This window comes from Struthio camelus, chromosome 8 (assembly GCF_040807025.1).
Source record: "Struthio camelus isolate bStrCam1 chromosome 8, bStrCam1.hap1, whole genome shotgun sequence".
NCBI lineage: Eukaryota > Metazoa > Chordata > Aves > Struthioniformes > Struthionidae > Struthio > Struthio camelus.
The window spans coordinates 27,327,807-27,351,014 of record NC_090949.1 but is presented as its reverse complement, the minus strand read 5'-3'; the positions used below and the strand labels follow the sequence as shown (position 1 = coordinate 27,351,014).

The 23,208-nt window shown below is 37.5% G+C and overlaps 1 protein-coding gene across 3 annotated transcripts in view; it reads left to right on the top strand.

Annotated features, from left to right (window-relative positions):
* The window catches only part of TESK2 (testis associated actin remodelling kinase 2), a 79,566-nt gene that overhangs the window by 3,640 nt on the left and 52,718 nt on the right, over positions 1-23,208 (top strand). For 2 of the 3 annotated variants that reach the window (XM_068952968.1, XM_068952969.1), the window contains exons 2-3: positions 4,593-4,896; positions 20,818-20,939. In XM_068952968.1, coding sequence (XP_068809069.1) covers positions 4,675-4,896; positions 20,818-20,939 — 344 coding nt within the window. In that variant the 5' untranslated portion in view covers positions 4,593-4,674. Of the gene's footprint in view, positions 1-2,460; positions 2,480-4,592; positions 4,897-20,817; positions 20,940-23,208 lie in introns of those variants that run through there. The other variant, XM_009680940.2, reaches the window with a different exon arrangement.

Here is a 23,208-nt window from a genome sequence, read left to right as displayed (position 1 = left end):
CCAATCCCTGTAGTAGGGGTAATGCAGGTCTCTTAAGAGGAATATTAGCCCTAGCTGTGGGAAGCTAACACTGTGATAGCACTGACCAGAGCTTGGAATTGTCTGCTACAGGGGTGATGAAATTAAAACAAAAAGTTACCTAAAATAAGAGATTTTTTTTTTTTTTTAATTTCAATGTAGTATAGTAACTAAGACTGTAAACTGGATTCTAGGTCTTACTGCAGTCTTTCTGATTATAGTGTGGTATGAGCTGGGCTGAATGTAGTGTGCTTGTAGCTGCCTTGTCTGTGTGAAAGTATGTTTCTTCCAGAGACTGGATGCTAAGTTACAAACAGACAGAGTAACTTTCCTCTGTTAGGAAAGTTGACAGTAGCAGTTGAAAACAAACTTGTGGGACACCTGGTTCTCTTTACCTATGTAGTTTGATTTCTTGTGTTTCAGTCCCAAACTCTTGTGCGTCTTCCCCCCACCCCACCATGCTAATTGCTTCAAAAGTCAATTTAGTCCTTGAAAGATTTTGTTCTTTAGATTCCTTTGAAGCTTTTTTTGAATTTTGCATGTGTTACTGAAGTGAATATTTTTTCTTTTCTCTCTTTTTTTTTAAGTTATAACTTTGAGTGACACCTGCTAGTGTGATTGCTTTATGTTTTTATAGCAATAGGTTTTGAAGCTGCATCGGACTGTGAATTTAAACAGTTAACTCTTGGCAAATGTCTTATGTCAAAGCTTTGGCATCTTGTTCTTTAGAAAACCTTTTCAAATTAATAACATGCATCCACCAGATTTATTGCTTTCCAGGCTGAAAGCCTAACGATAGTCTTCCGTGTCTAAAAATGGTTGTTGTTGTTAAGGCCATCTTTAAGAAAATTGTGAGTTTGACTTTTGAGTGCAAATATGCACATATTATAAAGATACTGGGGAGAGAAAAATAGTTTTAGTAATGTATTGAAATGGATTTGGAAGGATCTTGTTTTAATGCCCTGGGGCATGGAAGGGATACTGTTAAAGTTGAGAAGCCTGGTCCATTTTTATATCTATAAAGAGTCTAGAAATATTGAGTACTAGCTAGTATATCTTGTTCGTTTTGCATTGGTGTGTGGGATATAACTTGATGTGATATTGTGGGTTTTCCGTCTTTAAATATTTTCAGTTATAGGCATTGGTTTTGAAAAATAAACCTCTTGCTGGTAGTATTTGTGTTTATAGTCATTTCTTAAAAAAAAAAAAAAAGGCATTCTATTAATTCCGTTCATATTTTTTTTCCTTCAAGTTTGTTTTTAAACTAAGAAATTGAAATATGGTAAAGTTTGAAGTGTTCTGAAATTAGGCTTTTAAGTAATGTAATAAGTGGATGAGTAGGGCACGTATGCGTTTTGGAAGATGTATTTCCAGAAGATGTATTTCCAGAAGATTTTGGCTTGGTAGAGTAGGATGGGATGTGCGTGTATGTGTGCGTGTATAACGGATGTCAGAGCAAGTGACACTCTGAAAGCTGAGAATGTATTGGGAAACAGAATGCTGAGTGCTTTTTAACTGGCTGTTAAGCATGACTTAAGAGCCTTTAAGCTGAACTTTAATGTTGGAGGCAGGAGAAAGAAACCCAACAACCTGTAAATCTGCAGCAGGATAGTCTTGGATTCTGTTCAGTGCACTTTAATTAACCAGATGAGGTAGTAAATTAAAGTACCTCAGACTGACTTGACAGTTAATTAAATCTTGGCTGATTTCATTGAGAATGTGATCATTAGTGTAATTGGCCAAAGTGACAGGAGGCCTACTTGGAATTGTGCCCACTTGAAATTTTTCTCTAGTTCTGCATATGCAGTCCTGGATAGAAAACTAGACAAATGGAGCTCTATCCTAATAATTTCCAAGGATTTTGTGTAGCTGTCTGGAAATAAGCAAGCTTTAGCAGGCAAAAATGAAGAAATGGGTTACTTGGGAATCCAGATGGCAAAACCTTTTGGGGTTTATGCTTTGTGAAGTACTTTGAATCTCTTCTTTCATTGTGGGATTTGTATAGACTTTTGCAAAGTTCAGCATGTGATTTCAATCTAAAGGATATATATATATATATATATATATATATATATATATATATAATGTGCAGAGTTTTACGCACACACACACACGCGTGCGCGAGCTTTAGTGACTGACTATATTGAAAGCCTGATCTTTCTTTAATGGTATCTGGATGCTTAAGACAGGGTTAGATTTTCTTCTTCCAGTTGAATATCGCTTACCTAGCTTGATATCTTCCTTTGTTTGGGAAGCAGCAGTGTTCTTCTGTTGTTTTTGTGTACATCTTGTTTTGTCTGAGCACTTAAATTTATAGCCCTGATTTACAAGTTGCTTTGGTTTGCAGGGCTGCAGAGTGGATATGTTGTTTCAGTAGAGTTAGAGGGGGTGTCTACAAGCATCATAGTCCACTTCATATGGAGTTATTGCAGTACTAGAGCGGCAGACTGCATTTTTGGAGGTAAAAGCTTGCTCCCTTACTTAGAAAGTGTCTAGTGCATGCGGGTATTACTGTGATGGAATTAAGTTCTAAAGCTTTGCTTCTTCAATTACACCAGATTTTCTGGTCCACCTCTGAGTCTTCTGCTCTGAGAAATGCATTGTTAACACCATGATTTCCTCCTTGGACTCCATCAACAGATAGTTCTTTTTTCGTCTTCTTGAAAAGTAACCGAATATTTCATTTGGTCCTTTTAGTTCAAAAGGAATTATTTAAATATGCCTTGGAAATTCCCGAGCATCTTCCTGATAGCTGAGGCGGTTCTCTGGGCTTTGTCGCCTCTGCTGGGGAGGTATAAAAGCCTTTCTCTGTTCTTGTTGCTTCTGTACCACTTCTAGACCTTCTGGGGCTTGTGGGGCAAGAATATGAGATCAGAAACTAGTTCCAGATCTCCTATGTGGCAGTCAGGCACACCATGATGTTAGATTATGCAATAATATAATCTGAAAAGTGCAAGTAAGCTCACACGTGTGGGTGTCTGCATAAAAAATTCTGTAGGAACACCACAATGTAGGATTTGATAGAGATTAAATGTTCTCAAGCAGACCCTGATAAGACTCTTATACCCCTCCCTCCCTTCCCTAGAAACTCTCATACAGAGAAGTAAGTTTTAAGATGCTTAAAATAAGCACTATCATAGAACTTGAAAAGTATGCTTTCTTTTTTTCTGGAGAGTACAACCTCAAATTAATTCTACACAGCTCAACAGAGTTTACTTCTGAAGTCAGGGAAGGACTACATGTTTTTCTGGAGTGTTGGCACAGAGTATCGCCGAAAGATACGCTGCATACAAAACATGCATATTGCAGCACTGCTGTGTATTCAGAGGGCAGCTGGTGAACCTCAATTTTTGAGATGCTCTTCAAATTAAGTAGTGTATTGTTCAGGTTTTGTACATCTGTGTAAATAGAAGGATAATTGCCTGGTCTGCTACGTGCTTCATAACTATCTTGTCCACCATAAAGAAAAAAACAAATGTTTCTTTATTGTTTGCCTCACCACCTCCCCATCCATTTTTTTCATTCACCCTTTCAAAAAAAAAAAAAAGTCCTTTGTGCGACTCTGCTTACTTTTTTTCAAGTTTTGTAGGGGCGCACTGAATTGCTGCAAATGAACAGTTAAGCGTATAAAAGATGAATAACCTCCTGAGTCTAAAGTTTAAAGGAAAAAAAAAGTAGGCCACCTGTCAGGTTTGCCAATCCAAGTCGGATTTGATGGGCTCCAGAGTCATCCTGATTACTTCATCATCCTCTTAAAAAAAAAAAAAAAAAAAAAAAATTCCTTACTGTTCTCCCACACCACTTGGCAAATGAAGCTTATTTCCTGTGTTTGCAGTTGAACTGATATATTAATATAACTGTAAAAAGTGTGTGGTGGGGGAGAATTGTTCTGGCAATTTCTTATAAGAACACTTTGTTTCTGTAGCAGAATTGTTGATGTTTTTACAAAATTGGGGGCTAGATCTTGAGTAGGTATAAACTTATTCTTACCAGTTAAGGAACTGGTATTAGAACACTCGTACATGGAAGCTTTAAAAAACAAAGTTGTTGGTGCACCAGCTACTGTTATTGACAGCTAATAATTTCCCTTAAGGCAACTGAAAGTTGATCTCTTTTTATATTTAGGGCTCCTTTGTTCAGCCCCTAATATGAAATGACTTCCTGTGATAGCAGTAAATTGGTCACCAACTGCTACTGAAGTAAAATAGAACATATATTTTGTGGGTTTCCTCCTGCTAGTTGTTTGCTTTAGCAGCTAACACTTACTTCCAAAAAAAAAAAAAAAAGGAGGGGGGAGCGATGCATGAAGGTTCTTTATTATCACTTAATTTTGAGCTCCAAATGTATTTATCTCTTAGTGGCCAGAGCATAAGGGATTTCCTAGAATATGAAGCCAACAGCTTTTTAGGTCATCTGACCTATCTTTCTGATGATGCCTGTTTGTTCCTTGTGCCCCTACCTGGATGTCTTCTCCTTTTTTTTTTTTTTTTAAATTGTGTAAGTTGAGTTGGATTCCTGTCAAACTCAGTAAGATATGTTTACAATAATCATAATCTCAATTTCTCATGTTTTAGCATCCAACAAGAGCAGAGAAGACAGCAAAGTACCTAAGATGTGAGAAGCCCTCCCTTATCAAAAGGAAGCTTTGTTTTCAAAATGGACCGAAGTAAGCGGAATTCAATAGCAGGATTTCCACCACGCTTGGAGCGCGCTGAAGACTTTGATGGGGGCAGTGGAGGTGATGGGACTGCATCCCAGATAGGAAGAGTTTGGACCTCTTCATACAGAGCCCTGATAAGTGCCTTTTCCAGACTTACCCGTCTTGATGACTTCACCTGTGAGAAAATTGGCTCTGGTTTCTTCTCTGAGGTGTTCAAGGTGTGTGTTTAATTCTTTCCCCCTTCATGTTGATTGCTTGGTGTTTGGTGCCGAGAATGCATAAGAGTATCAACGGACATACTTCTTTCTCTGAAGTCAGTTGTTTGTGCTTGTATTTGTTTCACTTGAGTGAGTGATAAAGAACTTTTCAGGTCTCAAATATTCCCCCTGTTGCACTTCCAGGTATTTATATATCACTAACAATTTATTTTCATAAAGTTGTAGAGGTTATTTAGGACAAGCAGTAAAGACTAGAAAATCTTTGGTTTGGCTTTTGATCTCTGCAGTGTATTTTTGTATTCGTGTATTGTGTTACACACCAGTGGCTGTTGCTTCCCTCATATGTAAGTTTGGATGTCTTTAATTTAGCTTTACAATTAGGTTTGTGGGAATGTATTTGTTTCTTTACCAGTCTTTGCCTCCTGACGTTATATGCACATATGTTAGGAGAGCTACATGTGATTATTGAATTTGAAACCACAAGCTTCATTGCACTGGAGTTGTAATAGATACCTGCTCTTTTTCTTTTTCTTGTTATGTCCTGTCTTTTATTCACATTGTTAAAGATTTGTAAGATACTAGTAAATAGTATGAAGAAAAAAATCTGAGGTTGTCAGTGACCTACTACTACGATATCTGGAAAGTAGATAAAGATCTTTTTAGCACAATTTATGAATCCATACAGAAGTTTTGTGGTCTCAGTTTTATAATGCCTAGTGATATTCCAGCTGTCTTGACTGTTCTGCTGAGGTTTATTGTAGAAGAACAGGACACTGAGCTGACTTCCAGGTCTTCAGACGTTGCAGAAATAATTTGTTTCCTTGTCCTAGTTCCTGACTTTAAAGGAAGCCACCCTCCAAAGTACTTCCATGTCACTGAAATGCCAGAACACTTTATCTCACAATGTGTTTTATCTGTTCTGTGGTACTTCATGTAGTCTTTTCTTTAAGAATTTAAACAGAAAAAAACCCCTCTTATCCAATTTCATTGCTGTGAATAGGTATGTAAATTAGAAAATGAAGATTTTTTTTTAAACTGCTCTAATGCTCAAAGGCATTCAGATCTCCGCTTGTACCTCTCTGCTTGTCTGAAGGCAAACCCCTGCGCATAACTATTTCTAGCTATTTAGATGGATTTTTACTAGCTATGTGAAGTTTAATTTCACTAACACAAGTGTTTAATTATTTGAAATGGGCAGGTAAAAATTTTATTTGGGGTGTGGGAGACCTGGTACAGGTCAACTTTTTAATAAAACCTACTTGTATACCAACTTAAAACAAGGTTTTGCTTGTTTTTTTTCCCCCTAATTTTCCTATTTAGGAAACTTCCCGTAGTGCGTTTAGTAGCAACTGTCTTAGTATCCTGAGATATTTCTTAATGTAAAATGAACAGAGATTTAGAGTTCTGTGTGTCATTGGAATTCATCTTTGCAGCTGTTACGTCAAAACTGCCGTGGAGTGTAAAAATGTGCTAATACACTTGGTTGATGTCTAAGTAACTGAGGAATAAAAGGCTGTAGTTTGCTGATGAATTTCAGAATCCTGATTTTTGAAATAGTTTTGTCTTTGTCCTCAGTGTTCCTGATTAGAGTTTATATATTTCCTATTTTGTAACTTCAGGAGTTTGCCCTCTTTAATGCTTAGATTTTTTCAGTGCATAGACTATGAATTTATCCTATAGTGGTATTGGCAATCATGTTTACGTTGGGACTTTTTGAAGAGCTCTGTGCTGTGTGAACAGACTTACTGGGTGAAATCACTGTAACATTCTACCATGCCATAGTGAGGAACCCCATGGACAAGTTTCCTGAGGCAAGGTGCTCATGTATTCCAAATAAAAGGTACAGTATTATTGACCATTAGAAAACAGAAGTAGTTGCAGGGGAGGAAGCAGTTAAACAAAGGTAAACTTCTAGCAAGCCCAATAATTTATTTATTAAGAATCTCTTATATTAAGGATGTGCTTGGTTTAGTCAGGTGGTGGCAAACAGAGGTAAACATCTGTTTGAGAACTGCTATTGACCGAGAGAAATCCTTGATATCAGACTTACTGTCCTGTACGTAAATAAATCTGCAAACTTTCTGAAACCTTCCCCTGCCACAGCCCTTTCAGCAGAACTAAACTAGACATCACACAGTGTCAGTCTGCGATCAGTGGCATTACCCTAAGAAAGTGATGGTAATAGTCTGGGTGTCTTGTGTCTGTTTTCCCAGAAACAACCACAGATCCTTTGCAGGAAAACAAGGGTCTTTTCTTTCACGTTGATTACAAACAAGATCTAATTTTAGTTTTGGCACAAAGGGATGAGAAATTATTGCGACTCTTATCTTAGATGGAGTTCCATACTCATTTAAGCAAGTTTCTGTTCTGCCAGGATATCACCTTGGCCACCTCTGTGATTAATCCTGCTGTGCAGATCATCAAATTTCATGCAGGAGCCTTGATGTCCTTCCAGGAAAGAGAGCCTCATGGTTTGACGCAGATTAAGTTCAGTCTGATCTGCAGGCTTCTAGCTAAATAAACAAATTCAAGAAAAATTCAGGATAGTTCTAGACTTGTTGCTTAAGCATCTTTACAGGAGGGAAAAAGACCTCTCTTCAAATGAGTACAGTTATCTCAAAAAAACTTGTCACCAGAGCTTTCTCAATTATGTATTTGTCTATGATTCTCTGAGTATCAAACGCTAGGTTCACTCAAGTAACTCGGCCAAAAGTACTTGGACAGTTTTGAGGGTTTGTTTTTTTTGTCTTACCCTATAATTGCCAATTGTCTTCAGTGATTTCTCCCTTTCCACCCTTTTCTGTGGAAACTCCCTTTTTTGGTATAATCTTTCGCAGTGGGTGGAGATTGCCTCCTCTTAAATTGGGAGTGGGAATATGTTATAGCTTAGATGCACTTTGTGTTGCTTTGCAGTTTTTTTTTTTTTTATATTAGTGGTTGTGTGCTGTGAAGGATGTTTTAGCATTTCTAGTGCAGCTTTATTCACATACAAATTAAGCCTTGTGGTTTATTCAGCATAATCTAGCTGTTTTTTAGCACCATCACTATAACAATTAAAACTCACCTAAACACTAAGCATTGTGGAAACTGATTTGGAAAAAACTGAGCTTTGTCAAAATATTAGCAGTCTAGTTTGAAGCAGTTGGCTGACTAGTGCCCATTCTAATTTTCAAAGGCTAGTGAAGAACACTCTTAAGATTGCTCTTAGATTGAACTAGGCAAAGAATATTTATGTAAATGAGTAATTCCCACCCATGGCCCCCAACTTTTAAATTCCTTGCAAGGAAATGAATATCTTGCAAGATCAGTAAGGACTGATGGAACTGTAAGTAATTGTGCAGGAGATAAGCATCATGCACTGAAAATAGATACCATATTAGGAAAAAGATACTATTCATTGTAGAATGCATGTGTTGAGCGTCCGTGAGACTAAAGTCTAGGAGCTTTTTTAAATTCAAATATATTTTCTGGTTCAAAGCCATTACTAAATACTAAAGGTCCCAGAAAATGCCTTCGGCTGTTCTTGTGAGCTCTGCATTCTGTAGCTGAGCTTTTGAGAGAAACTGGAAATTCTCTGACCTTTTGTCAGAATATTAAAAGTGGGCTTTTCACAGTTTTATTCATGAATACATGAAAACGCGGATCATAGTTCCAATACAGATTTGTATGAATTGTGTCCTGTACGTTTGTATATTGGGAAAGTGATGTTGCCGTATAGATGTGGTCACTGTGGATTTTGAAGGTTTTGACTATTATGAGAGGGATGGTGAAGTCTTTTGGCATCCAGGGAAGAATACGTGGTTTTGTCTTGGATAGTCTTGGATGTTAAAATAGCTGTTTTGTTCAGAAGGTTCTCTTACTGTCTTAAATATGCTTGACCATCTAATTAGTACTATTATCAGAAGACAGTTCAACAGGAGTTAAATAGTTTGTTTGAGTCAGTCTAGTTCTGTAATGCAGGCCTACCTCAGTGCTGTTGTAACGATGGACTTAGTTGTTGAAAGCTTGCTCCCATGGGTAGAGAGTTGACCGAAATAACAAGCAGAAGAAGAAATTCTGTTTGTTAAGAACAGGCTCTGACAAAACTGCTAAACTAGTGCAGCCTTCAGAAGATTATCTAAACGTATTGGGATAGGCAGAGAGCAAATTTTGAAGACAGAGCTCAAGCCTACGAGGTCATGGCCCTGACCACCTTGAGCTGTCTTTATAACCTCGTACAACCTACAGGAGTCAAGAAATCAGCTATTATAAATTAGTCATCAGAGAAAGAATCCCTTCTTACAAGAACTTCTAAGCAGTTATGTCAGTATAATCTGTATCTTAAGCCTATACCTGGGAAGCTTATTCGTGTGAGCAGTAAAAAGAGGTGCATGAGATCTTAAAAAAAATCAGTTAATGAAATATTGATGTTTAATGGTAGATGGGGAAAGGCAAGCCCATGAATATTAGATGTATGTGACATAACGCAAAATAATCTGCCCTTAGTTGCAGAAGCAACTAAAATTTTAGGAAATGAAGCTAGAACGACTTTAAGAGGCCATCTCATTTGTCCCCTTCCTTCAAGGTCTGATCAGCTGTACCTGAATCACTTGTGATAGATGCTTAGCTAGTTCTCTAAACCCACATTGACAGCAGTGCTACAGAATCCATAGGTAATCCGTTTCAATGCTTAATTATCCCTATATCTAGAAAATTTCTTCTAATATTTGGCTTGAAAGTAAGTTTCAGCAGTAAAGGTTTATTTTCTCAGCGCTCATGTAAAACAATGTATGGATGCCTTCACTGTGGCACCTCTTACATATCTAAAGATTATCCCTTTTGATCTCTTCTCTTACCTAAAAAAAGTTACTTCGTTTGGTCATTTTTTTTACATGTTGATGTTCATTCTTGGTACTTCACTGAAATTTTCACTGAAATTTTTGAAACCCGCACTTTTTAAGTGTGGTTCACAAATCTTGGATAATACTCTAGCTAAGTCTTTGCCACTCGGTTCAATTTATGATCCCCAGTAACTTGAGATCCTTCTCTGTAAAATGCCTGGCTACACGGATTTCCTATTTTTATATTTGTGCAGTAGATTGTACTTACTAATCCATAATGGATAGAACAATGTTTAGTTTGTTTGTTTTTTTCCCCGAGCATTTCTTAGTTTGTCAAGATCGGTTTGAATTCTAATTCTGTCTTAGAAATGCTTGGGCCTCCTTCACTCCCTGACTTGACTTCAGGCAGATTCCTCCAGAGTGCTACCTGATAAATCTTACAAATTTACCTGTGAACTGCTAACTACTCTTTGAATATGGTTTCACATTGCTAATTTGGAGTAGTTCCTTCTAGATCACTTTTTTTCCCCTAGTTATTTTACTTGTGATTCTTGCAAGATGTTTCAAAAGCTATATGGAAATCAAGATATAATGAATCTTAGCGCTGGGATAATATGGGTACCCTTAAGAATCAAATGTTGGAAATGCATCAGTCCTATGCTGTGATATGTAGGCCACGTAGCCTATGAAACTCACACTATCCAGGTGTGAGGTAGAAGATAAACACTGTACTTTTGGTTGACTTAACAAGGTAGGTGGTGCGAACAAATAGGTTGATATCTTCAGGATATTTATACTGTTTGTGCTTATCATGCTATAAGGCTTATTGTTTAAATACCCTGAAGTGATGGCTTTCAGTTCATCAATTGGTTGATAGTTTTTGTGTGGTCAAATTCATGTCTTCTGAGCGTCAAAAGTGCTGACTGATCAGGGAAGGTGGGACTGTTTAAACGTATGCCTTGTACTTGAGGCTAGCATCCTGTTTCTCATATTTATTTAACGTCTGTAAGCTAATTTAAAGGTATGTAGCACACAGCTACATGTGAAAGAAGAAACAGGGTTGATGTGGAGTTGTGCTCAGGGGTTGCGTGAAGAACACTCATATAATTTACTCCTTTTTTTATCAAATAATTCTATGGTAATAGACTTAGGAAAAAGCTGGTAGTTCTGTTACCTCTAATAGGCACTATCTAGTATCATTTAAGAAGTCTGTAAGGCATGCTGTCATGCTCGTGGGCTTGATGTCTGGAACATCTGACTCTGGTAGATCGGAAAAGCCAAATCAGTATCTTTCAGAAGTATCTTTCTGTTTCAGAACTATCTTTTCTGTGCCATATCACTTGATTACCTTTCTGTTTGATTAACATCTCTCTCTGTGTTTGTCTATAGTCTTGCAGGCCTTGAAGAGTCCAGTACAAAAATGTTTAATGTTGAGCAATAGCTACTTTCCTCTTTTTGCCTCTGAGCTAGGTTTGACAAATCTCACTCTAGAATAAACAGTGAAGAACAAGAACTGTAGTATAGAGAAGTGAGGGACTAGCTCTTAGAATTTTGAACACAAAGGTGATAAGAATATGCAGATCACTTTACCAAAAAAAAAAAAAAAACCAAAATGTGTCTGTCTTGATTGACCTGAATATCAGTTTTTCTTGTTATACTTTGCCTTTATGCTTGGTTGTTAATCTAGATGTTTAAGAATAGCTAAATTTGTGAAGGAGTATTAGATCATCTACTCTGCCACATAATCAAAGGTCATTATATTTTACCAGTAAGTGGTATTTTGTCTACAGCGTACGTTGGCACCACATACAACACAGTAGTCTTTCTTCTTTTTGTTTTTGTTCTGCTTTGTTATATTTTTTTGCTTCAATTTTGAACTGAAGGCCTCAAAGACGGCCTCATGGGTTCTAGTGCCTGGTGTTTTATCTCACTGTTATAACATTTGTACCTAATTTGAAGTCTCTGGGCCTCAGAGTCTACACAGTTGTTCTTTGTATTTCTTGGCTGGACTAGTCTTTTTAGTACCTCTTCTTTCCTCCTTGTAAAACTTGATGTACATTATCAAGTTATGTTTCACACCTTTTGATGTGCTAAGCAGTTCCTGGTTTTGATTTCCCACCTCCCCCCGGGGGACTACCTAGCTCTTACAACATAGTCTTTTTTGCATCTTCTTCAACTGTTTCCCCCTCTCCCCCCCCCCCCCCCCCCAAACGAGTGGACATCCTAATGCAGACTGCCCTGATCTTGTTCTTAGCAATCACATTTAAAAGTTTTCCATTTGCTTTATTCATCGTGCTCTTTTGTAACACAACATTTGTTGTCTTTATCATAACACACTACAACCTTATTTTTGTTTAATGGGACTCAAATACATCTAAGTGTTACTGGTCCCTGGAGAGAGGTCTCCTGTTCTGTACGTTTAGCCTACAGTCCTTGTTTCTAGTGAGGTGTAGAGAGATTTCATTTGAGTGTATGTATTTTTGCTCAAGTGTACCTGTGTTAGGAAGTGGCCTTCACTGCTTAGTAAAATAATGAGGGAGGATAGGGTAGTCCTACAAACTCACCACTTTTGAATTTTTTCAGTGGTGACTTTCATCAGTGAGTTGGAAGCGAACACAGAATATTGAGTAACATTGAGTCTATAGTTTTGTTGCTCTGGAACCTCACTAAAAACTTCCCTATTTCATGCTGCTTTGTCACGTACAACTGTATCTTGAGCTAGCATTAGCCAGTTTTTAACCTAGTTATACTGGGCTGTGGCACGAAGTCAGATTTCTCACAGAAGTCTGTGTGCTTATATAGTTATGGTAAGACACTTATGCAATTATCTTGATAAATCCTGTCACCTGATTTAAAAGAAATATAAAGCTGGCAAGGGATGTTATGAGATCTAGAATGATCTCCGTAGCTGAACCAGGCTCAAGTATATGTGATCTGTTCTTGGCAAATAGTTGCAGCCTGTTCTTAAGACTTCTGTTATAGGAGGTTCTAAACCTGCTTTGGTGGAGCCAGGCCATGTTTTATTAATCTTGTTTTGACTATCCTTTTATAGCCAGAGCTGCCCAGTTTGAGTTGTTTCTACAGCTGGTTATGTATATTAGCTTGATGGCTCAAATAGTAACCCACTGCTGATGGAGGGTTCAGTTTTCTTGTGGCATTTAATGATATATCATGTCAACAGAGGCCCGTGTCCAAGAGTAAAATTACTGTGAATGTGTGGAAGGAGGTATTCAATTAGATTTATAAATGAGCATGAAGAGAAGGGAATGTCAATTCAGATTAAAAGGAGAGGTTGACTACAAACGGGACATGGAAAAGGGAGGAAGAAGAAGGGAAAAGAGTCTGAATTTAAGAACAGGGAGCTGCTGCTTGGCTTTCAGCCCATGTTTAGGGGAATCCCACTGGAGAAGAGGTTGGAAGCTAGTCGCTCAGAATTTGTAGAAAGCGCTCCTCAGGACTGGAGTCATCATTAACTTGGGTTTTGACAGATGAGCAGGCAACACAGTTTTTGAGCTGTCAATGTATTTTAAATCTAAATGTGAGCCTGTGCATTATTGCAGTCTCAGCAGGACAGCCAAGAATAGAACTAGTATCGAGCCTGAACTCCCTCCCATTGCTGGAGGTGGTCCCTTCCAGCAGCACAAGGCCCCAGCATGCTGGCTGGACTCTACAAGCAAGTTCTTGCTGCCTCCTCTGTGTGCACCTGTTTGCTGCATGCGTCAGATATCAGTCTTTAGGATTGTCAAGCCAGTACGTTTCAGGAGCTTTGAATCTCTTTTTTTTTTTTTTTTTTAAGGGGGAAAGGGGTTAAATTTCAGTATAAATAAAGGAGGTTCTGAAGATAAACTTTTCCTTTTCTTAATCCTCACACACCCCTTTGGTTATTATTTCAGAACTTAAAACATCAAACTTTTTCCTGTTGTCAGTGTTTCTTCTTTCTTAATTTAGAGTTAAGGGATGAATTTGGCCCTTAGTACAACCCTAGCTTTCTTAGGGATTGTACAACAGGAGCAAAATCTTAGTGAGCCTTCATGCCTACTCAGGCATCATTAAAATTCAGAATCACCTGTCTGACATGCAAGGCACTCTTGCTTTTACATTTGGCAGAACGGAGATCTTTTTGAAAGACAATGTAGAAATGAGGGATGGTTCATGTTTATTGTTGGAAACAAGTCCTATTTTGCTTATTTTTTCCAGCTAGAAGATTTAATGTGGTTTTTAAACACGCATCTTCCCTTATAACACTAAGAGTGGTTTGAAAGCTGTCACCAGGTAGCAGACCTAATGCTAATGAAAGCATTACCTTTTGTAACGCTATTGAAAAAATTAATAACTTTGTGAAAAATCATATTTCTGTGATACTCTTTCCTATAGTCCTACTTGGCATCACTACAGGTAATATCTAAAATTGTACCGAGTGAGGCAAATTAACAAGACTGGGGGAAAAATGTTTTGTTTACACTCCATTTCACTTCTGGTTTGGTCAGCCAGCTTCTCTGTGGCTGAAAAAGTCTTTGGAAAGTTGAATATAGAGCAGAACTATCATTATACCTTTAAAGGAATGGATTGTTTATTAATTAAAAAACCAAAACAAACATCAGTGCAACAGATTTGATGCCCAATTATTTAAAAGAATGTTCAGTAAGAAAACTAGACAAAAAATTAATGTAAAATTGTCAATTTGATATGTTTATCACCTGTTTGGAAACTTGGTCTCTCCTAACTCTTGTTGAGCAATTGGTATAACGAATGGCTGAGGCAAGTTATTGTTGTCTTCATAAATAGTAAGAACACTTGCAAATTCTGTCTCCGCTCCTGCAGTAAGTGGGACCTTGCAATAAGAGATAAACCCCGGTTGGATTTTGTCTTTAGTATAGTGATTTCAGTAGTTTATAGAATGCTTTGGGCCTTTACTTTCCTTCTGAAAGAAAAGTTGAGCCAATCTGAGTGTTGTCGTGCAGTTTCTCTATGGCAAAGCAGGTGGCAAGATTCTCTTGGCACAGAAATGTTTGTGTTTTTTGGTCTTGTTCTCCATAATCATTTTTTAAGCACAGTTAAATGATCTGTTTAGTTTTCTGTTCTGGATGGAGATGTTGCTGGGTTGGTAGCCCTGGGATTTTCTGCGTTTTGCCAGCTGGCAAACATGCATGTTTGTGTAAGCTCATTCATAGCCGATACTGAGAGACAGGTGCTGATTTACTGTTCTTCAAATAACTGTTTGCTGGCATATGTCCAGTATTAGCATAAGTGAGCCTAGAGAACAGAGTGCATCACTTTTTCAGACCATTGTGACATACTTTTTGGAACAGTTATTTTACTGTCATTGCAAGCTATATAAATAAATAAATATATATATAAAATATATATATATATTTCAGTGATGGGTTTCACTGCTTGTGTCTGAGGTGTTTGTGTGTGTTAGTAATAAACAGGCTTGTGTTACTAAGGGATATGAAGCCTAAAAATGAAAAGTGCAAATAAATTATTGGTGGCAGTAGAAGAAAAGGAATGTTATTAAGCCTCAGATGCATAGGGAATGTGTACTGGTAGCCCCTTAATACCCACTGGTAATGATGAGAGAAAGTTTGAAACTAGTATGATACGGCTTCTGTTAATCTTTACTACTCCAGTTGTTCTGACTGCTGTATGTGAGTCATCCAAAACATCCTGTTCCCAGTAGCTGCTGAGGCCAGATCCAAATTAACAGAGGGCCTTCTCCCATCCTCACGAGCTCCCTCTGGGAGGGAGTCGCAACACCCAAACTTGCTGTGCCTTGCTATAGTTTGAGGTTGCTTCAGGGCAGCAGTGGAGCCCTTTGGGCTGGGCAGCTGCAGTCACTACTTTTCTGGTTGGTGAGGCCTTCTATCTGATGGTCTTACTGGAAGTTACTAGGAGTTGAGGAAAGGGCAGAGCCATGAACTTGGTTTGAGTAATCCATACCGAGACAGTATTGCTTTGTTAACTAATCCATAGCTGACAATGTGTCTAATATTGAGCCATTAATGAGAGTTCATTACTTTCACGCTAGCTGAAAGTAGCAAGTCCTGCAAATTCAATTCCTGTGCTTCCCTGCCATTACTGAAAATGAGGAGACGTTTGTATAAGAAATTGCATGGCATGTTTAAATAGGTACTTTCTTACCGGGAGTTCCCTAAAGGCTTAAGTAACGAGAAATTATTTAGAATTTTTGTTTTTGAATATAGTGTCAGAGTCATTAAATGTAGCAATTTATAAAACTTGAATATCCTGAAGTAAGCAAAATGTAGCTCCTTTATACTGCATCCTCCAAACCCTATAACTGTGATTATAATAGCAATAGCTATATGTCAGCATGTTCAGTTTTGAAATGTGAGATTGACTTCCTTCCTCGTGTGTGAGTGACATTTATTTGAAAGACTTATAAAGGGAACTTAAGGAAATTATTTCTGACCAAAATAAAGCTTTCTCTCAAGCTCCCCGTACAGATTTTGAAAAGAAAGTTAACAAATGTGTGCATCTGGTGAGCAGTGTTGAATGACATCACTGGTACAATGGGGGGGATTGTGTACCCAATACTAAACCTGTTAATAGGCCCTAAAAGATTGAAGATGCCATTACATACTAGGAAAACTCAACCTGAAGTGTTTTACATAAACATCTGCAGCTTGTATAAATACCATCACCTTTTATACAGGATAAAAGCATAGCAATGAAGGAAGAACTTAACCATAAACATTAAAAATGAAATAGAGAGATAAGGACACAGATACCATATTTCATTATGTATTATCCTTGGATGTTACGGTAGTTGTGGTTTGTTTTTTTTTTTTTTTTTTTTTTTTGCAGATTTCAAACTTGCTGCTCCCCTGGCAGGTAGACAGTAATATCTCCTCCACTCCCTCTGTAACCTTATCTTTGAAATGGAAGTAGGGAAGTGAAGTAGCTTGCCCAGTGCTATTCAATGAGCTGATGAGATAGCTGACATTAAAAATGAAGAATGAGCTTCCAGTCCTGTACTCGTACTCAGGAAGAAAAAAAGAAATAGTGGGTTAGGACCTTATACTCGGGTATAGAGTATAGTCTGAGCTAAATACTCAAGTTGTTGTATAACAAAAAAATTATGTTCTTCTATATTTTGTTGCCTGGCGCTTAAGTGGTGTGTCCACGTTTGAATTTTCTCCTGGATTGCAAAAGGAACTTTATATGGTTGCGTTCTGCTGAACTGGCTACAAAATTAGTCAACTCCCCCACCCAGGCTGTGCCTGTTCATATCTGATCTCAAACTGTGGAACAACAGTCTTCTGATTCATTTGTACTTTCTCTCAAAATAAGACTGTAGTGTCTTTTTGGCTTTGTGATTTGATTTGAGATCAAGTTAATGGCAGAGAGATATGTACAGATTCCTATCAATAAATGATTCATTTTAAATAAATGAATGCTGTATTCTGGGCCATGGTTCTACATTACAGTGGGTTATGGAGAAAAACAAATGCAAAGGAAAAATTAAGGGGTTTTGGCATTCATAAATTGATTTGTAGAGTAATAACTACTACTTTCTCACTAATTATAAATTTAGTTTGGTTTATTTTGGCAAAAATTTGGAGAACTTATTTGACTGTAGGTGTGAAATAGGCTGTAGTAATTGAACTTTCTACTTTGCTGAATTGGGGGTGTTAAAAGTTACTAAAGTTATCAAAGTAGGATGACCAGTACCGAGTCTGTTGTACTGAAGAGGGAATGGTAAAAGCTCCAACTTTTCTGTGTACTTCTCACAAATATTTTAGTAATAGAAATTATTAGACTTGCAGTTACTGTCAGACTTTTAAAAGGTGTTGGTTTTTTATGCATGATTTCTGTACGTTTTCTGAAGCTGTGCTAAAGCTTTTTTAGTACGTTGACTAATTCTGTTTGGCAAAGTTTTGTTACACTTGGCATGTTTCTCTCTTGCTACGAGAAGTTAGAGAGGAGGAACATTATATGCTGCTACTCTGAAAAAAGCCACAACCCAATTTCATTCCCTTAGCATCAATATAGCAGCTTAATATCTGGCCTGATGTGTTTTTTTAAGCCTCTATTTGTTACTACTACAAGTTTTTCTAGTGACATGAGCTTTTGACTTGATACAGCATCAGTCCTATTAATATATATATCTAACTGTGGGTACATTTGAGAGAGGCGTGGTTTGTAAAACTGGAGATCTGAGCTGAAGAACGCGTTTGCCTTCTCAATTAAAAGAAGCTCTCTGCAATCAAATGTATGGTTAAGAGTTTAATGTATCTTTTAATACATTTGTCCTCAAGGCATGACTATATGTTCATGGAAAAATTTATCTATGTGAGTTTGGTGGCTTAACTGTGCCACCAAGATGCAGCTGGCTCTAACTTTTTTTATTTTTAGATCCCTTCTGCTGTCACAGTATGGAAGGAGGCTGCTTTTGAGATGGGCCTTGCATCATAGCGAAATAGTGGTCTGCTTCAGGATTGTTTCCCTATCACTTAGCAGGGAATCTGATCATGTAGCTATTTCACTTGAATAATTATAATAATAACTTTTAACATCTCGTGTCTCACTAAGTTTACTGTGGACTCAGTTAATCGAAGTTATTCTGTGTAGCGTAGTTAGTGTAAATGGCCTCCTAGAAAGATAACTGAGGCAATCTCTTAATCTGTAATCACAAGAGAAAATATTGGCAAATTAGTGAAGACAGATTTAGAGACACTTAGAGAAAGAAATTGAAAGTTGCTTAGCTAAAAAACCATTTGACAGTTGCTATCGTCATGAAGGCTGCAAGCTGAGTGTAGAGGAAACGCTTGAATCGGTGAGTGTAAGGATGGTGCATCAATATAAGTAAAAATAAGATATGTGCAGTTTACAGTGAAGTCCGAAGCAGGAAGCAAACTCAGAGAAGGCCATAACATTTGGGCTAGAGAGGGCTACTTTAAAAATGGTACTTTGAACACATGAGCAGGAAGAGGAGAAAGGTGGAGGTGAAGTGACCAGGCAAAGGTTGAGATATATAACACAGAATGAAGAAAGAAAGGGTGTTGGTAACTAGAGCTAGGGAAGCAACATAATTTTAGGGGAGAGATGTAGCAGAAGCAGAGATGTATTTGTTTAGTAGGCTGTATAGGAAAAGGTCCCTAAATAATATGAAGTGGTGAGGCTGCATACTGGAAGAGGAGAATGTAAGAAAAAACTTGAAGGTGATTAAATCCAGTTTTGGAAGACAACAATGACAAAATACTTCCAAATCATCATTATATACCTGGAAAATAATGAAAATACAGTGGAAAAACTGGGATTGAAGCTGACAGTTGTATTGGCACGTTTACAACATCAATATTAGGGAATGTTCTTAAGATATTCATTCCAAGGACACCTGGAAATGTACGGTTAATAGTAAAGGTCAGAGGGGCCTTTTGAAACATAAATCAGGCTAGATTTCGTTTATTTCTTATTTTTTCCTGCTCTTAATCCAGGAAGCAGTAGCAGTAATGTAAATGTTTAGGTTTTCAGAAAGCTCTGACATGTCCATGTGACTTAATTATCTGAATGATATTTAGGATTTATTAGTGATAAAGAACTTTGTAGCTAAGCAGTAAACTGAAAATTCAAACCACCAATTTTTGAGGATGCTTCTCATATCGGCTTGCCACAAGTGTTTACATAGTGACTAGTCCTTTTGAACATAAGCCCTGCTCAAGCACGATTATGAGAATTCCTTCAAATATGTCGCTAGTTCTGTACCTAGACTTCTACTTACCACTTCTTTCAGGCTTTCAGAAGAAGGTAAGAAGGTCCAGGATGAGAAAACATGGTTTGGAGTCACAGTGAGCAGACAGGCCTTGCAGCTAGCTATAGTCATGTTAGATATACTAATGAAGTACTTTAATCCTAGAAGAATCAGAGTGCAAGGGGACAGCTTAGCTGCCTGCCCACAATAAACAGGGAGGAAATATCTGGTTTCTGTGACCTCTGAGATAGAGACACGCAGGTAATTGGACTGAGAAGTCAGTAGAAGTCAGGAAGTCAGGTTGCAAAGCAGCATGGGAAGGCAGCTGTAGGATTGTCCGAATGCATCATAGGCTTTTTGAAATTAATCTTGAAAAACATGAATGAATTTACCATGGTGGTAATTCAGTGCTTTGAGAAGTACTCCCTTTCTGGTTAGGAACTGCAGGTATTGATGCAGGAAGAAAGTAATGGGAACGCAGTTTCCATTAGTTCTACTGATATGCACGTGGGAGTGGCCAGCTGCAAAGAACATCTAAAGATTGACAAGCCTTATGAGATAGTGACAACTCTCTTCTAACAGTAACACGCATCTACATAACATAACATGGGTTGGTTTGCTGATGACTGATGTGCTAGTTTGAGAGTATCAAGCTAGTAATGGTCACATTCATGCATTTCTGTCTGGTGGAGGTAACTCCCTGAATGGTGTGTTGTCTCTGAGTAGCTGCCAGAGACATCCTCTTTTTGATGCTGACATTCTGCATCCGCTGTTGGACATTGCAGACTAGGTGATGCTGTGTCTAGTAACCTCTCTGCTTTGCAGTATGGATTAGTATGAGTGCTTTTTATCCACTAAATAGATAATCTGGTTCATGGCCTTAGTCTAGAACTAAACACCGACTGCCTCTGAAATCTCCCCTCTGGCTGCCAGGGTTTCTCATAGCACGTTCTATGGAACGGTGAAACCAGCCACCTCAGTAGGAAAAGAAGGCTGTGGGCAGAAAGAAGGCGAGTTTCATAGGTAGGGAGGGAATCTACCTATGAAAGGGAATTTTTATCATAAAGTTTAGAGTAGGGAGCTCTCTCCCTGGACAAGGAAGTTGCTTCTTTTGCTTGTACTAAGAAGTTGTTAAATGAAGATATTTTTTTCAACTTCTTAAGCCTTCTCACATCATCAGTTGCAAAGGAAGAGCAAAACATCTTTTTATACTTGAATGCTGTGTTTATAGAAAATTATCTGTGTCTTAGAGACTGTAGAAATCAGAGAAGATATCAACTGGTGTATCACGAATGATCTGTAACTTGCACTTCAAAAGTAATGGCTTTTCAGCCTTGAATTTTGTATTATTAGGCCATGTCCTTACCATTGTTTGCTTGTATCTTGTAGGTAAGACACAGAACTTCGGACCAGGTAATGGCTTTGAAGATGAACACACTGAATAGCAACAGAGCAAACATGCTGAAAGAGGTTCAACTTATGAATAGGCTCTCACATCCAAACATCTTAAGGTATGCTATTTTGTGGATTGTATGGAGAAAGGGTGTCTTTAGCAGAGCTTTTCTATTTCCTCTTTTGTTGTTGTTGGTATAATTCTACTTTTGTGAATCTGTTAGAAGCAGCTTCTGATTTTAGTGGAGGAAGGAGAGGAGGAAGAAGAAAGAAAGAAAAGACTTGAGCAAACTGAATGTACGTGATTTTGGCATCTTGAGTTTACCAGTGATGAGTAACTTTCTTCAGAGAAAAGCACATTTTTGCATTAAAATTTTGTGATGGTATGAAGAGTGAAAATTGACTTCTGTTCATGAACTTAAATTACTGCAAACTTTTCACCATTCAAATAATCTGTGGTTACGAATCTTGCAGATTAGCTATGCAAAGTGCCATGGCTTATTTTTAAGCATGTCTTCTGCTTTTGAGCATTTCCTTGCTGTAGTATTGCAAGGTAGGATAAGAGGGACTGAAGAAAAGAAGCTAGAGTTGAATCAATCTATTTATCTAATATTGAAAAGAAGAAGGTAATTCTCCTTTTGCAATAGTTTACTGGATGTAAATCCAAAATATTTCAATGACTATTTTATTGTTATCCTTTGAATCTTTTCAGTCCCGGCTACTCTCTTATGATGATGTGACAAGCAATTAAAACAGCTAGCTAAAGCCATAACATTAAGATGTTTAAATTTATGATGACAATCTTCGCTGATGATAGTGTACCAAATAACCTGTTCTCTTAAACTGTTGTTGCACAGCTGGGATTAATTTTGATAGTCTCAGTTGATATAGCTCTTTCTGAAAAGTTTTGAAGTTAGAGTGAGCTTTAAATAACTTAATTTCCTCTCCTCCAGTTTGTTGAATAGTACAGGCATAGTAGTGACTCTTGAAATACCTTTATAACCAGCTTTTCTGATCCTTGAAATCCTGCCTCTCTCCTCATCAACTGATGTGTGACAATATTACCTTGTTTGTCTCCTGAGTACTTATGAGGAACTCTATCAGAAACACCTGAATTATCTGCTGGGAGATAGAAAAACAACAGCAGCAGCAAAGCTAAAAAGTTAGAGAATTTTTTCTCACAGGAAATTCTACTGGTTTATTATTTATGAATATGTTATATATATTCAAGTGTTGAAGTAATCTATCCCTATTTAGAATTCTCCGTCTTTTTTTTTTCCTGCTCCAAGGTGAGGCTAGTTGCCAGCAACTCCTCTTGTTCTTCAATTTTTTTTTAGTGATATCAGATACTTTGCTTTTAGGATCATTGACTGTTTCTTACGTCTATACATCACTTCCTTTCCCTCAGAATCCTTAGATATGCAGCATATGATCTTGGGGACTGATACAGCTACTTTATCGTAAGCTTTGTGGAAAGTATAACTTCATAGGTTTGACATTGCCAGAATCAGGATGTCAGTGTATTTCAGCAGTTTCTGTATCACCTTTATTTGGTTTGTATATCTTTATTTAAAAAAAAATTAGCTCTACAGCTCTTTTGAAAGTAAAGTATTTAATTGGGGGTGGGATGAGGGAAAGTAGGAAAGGGATAGTTTAACAGGTAAAAAGCATTCATTTGCAGCTTAATCTAACCCTATCCCCCTTGAATGGTGTTACAGAGGTGTTGCTGAGAACAAAAGTGTATTATACTCTTTTCTGAATAATCACCGAATTTTAAATGTCTTATGACGTGTAAGAAACCATACGATGATAAGCTGGTTCCCTCTGGCCTTAAAGCCAATGAATAATTTGAAGTCAGTGGTGTTGCACAGATGGTCCTAAATAAAGAACAATAATGTATTGATTTATGCATAAACCGGAAGAAAAATTCCATTTGGTTTCCTGGTTTCTACACAGGACTCATAGGTAAATCTTTTTTTTCCCCTATGTGCTCCAATAAGCAATTATAAGTGAATATATAATAAATAGATGACAAATAGAAGGGGATGATCTTCGCATAATTTTGTTTGGAAGAGTAAATGTTGCTTGCTTTATAAAATTGATTTGAGGCCTCTTCAAGGAGACTCTGGTAAAAACATTGCCTTTCTCTTGCAAGTAAGGCAAGTACTCTTCAAGCAGGCACCAAGATCATTCCTGCAGACAATGCAAATGGAAAGACTGTATTTAGCTTTAGCTTATTCCTTTATTGAATAATAATATGCAGTAAATACTATTATATTTTCTTCCTATGTTAGATAGCTTGATGAGTTTTGTGTTAGTTAACTTTATTTTTCACTTAAGTTCATCTGGTGTTAGCGTTTCCGGTCCATTTATGATGTTTAGGAGAAG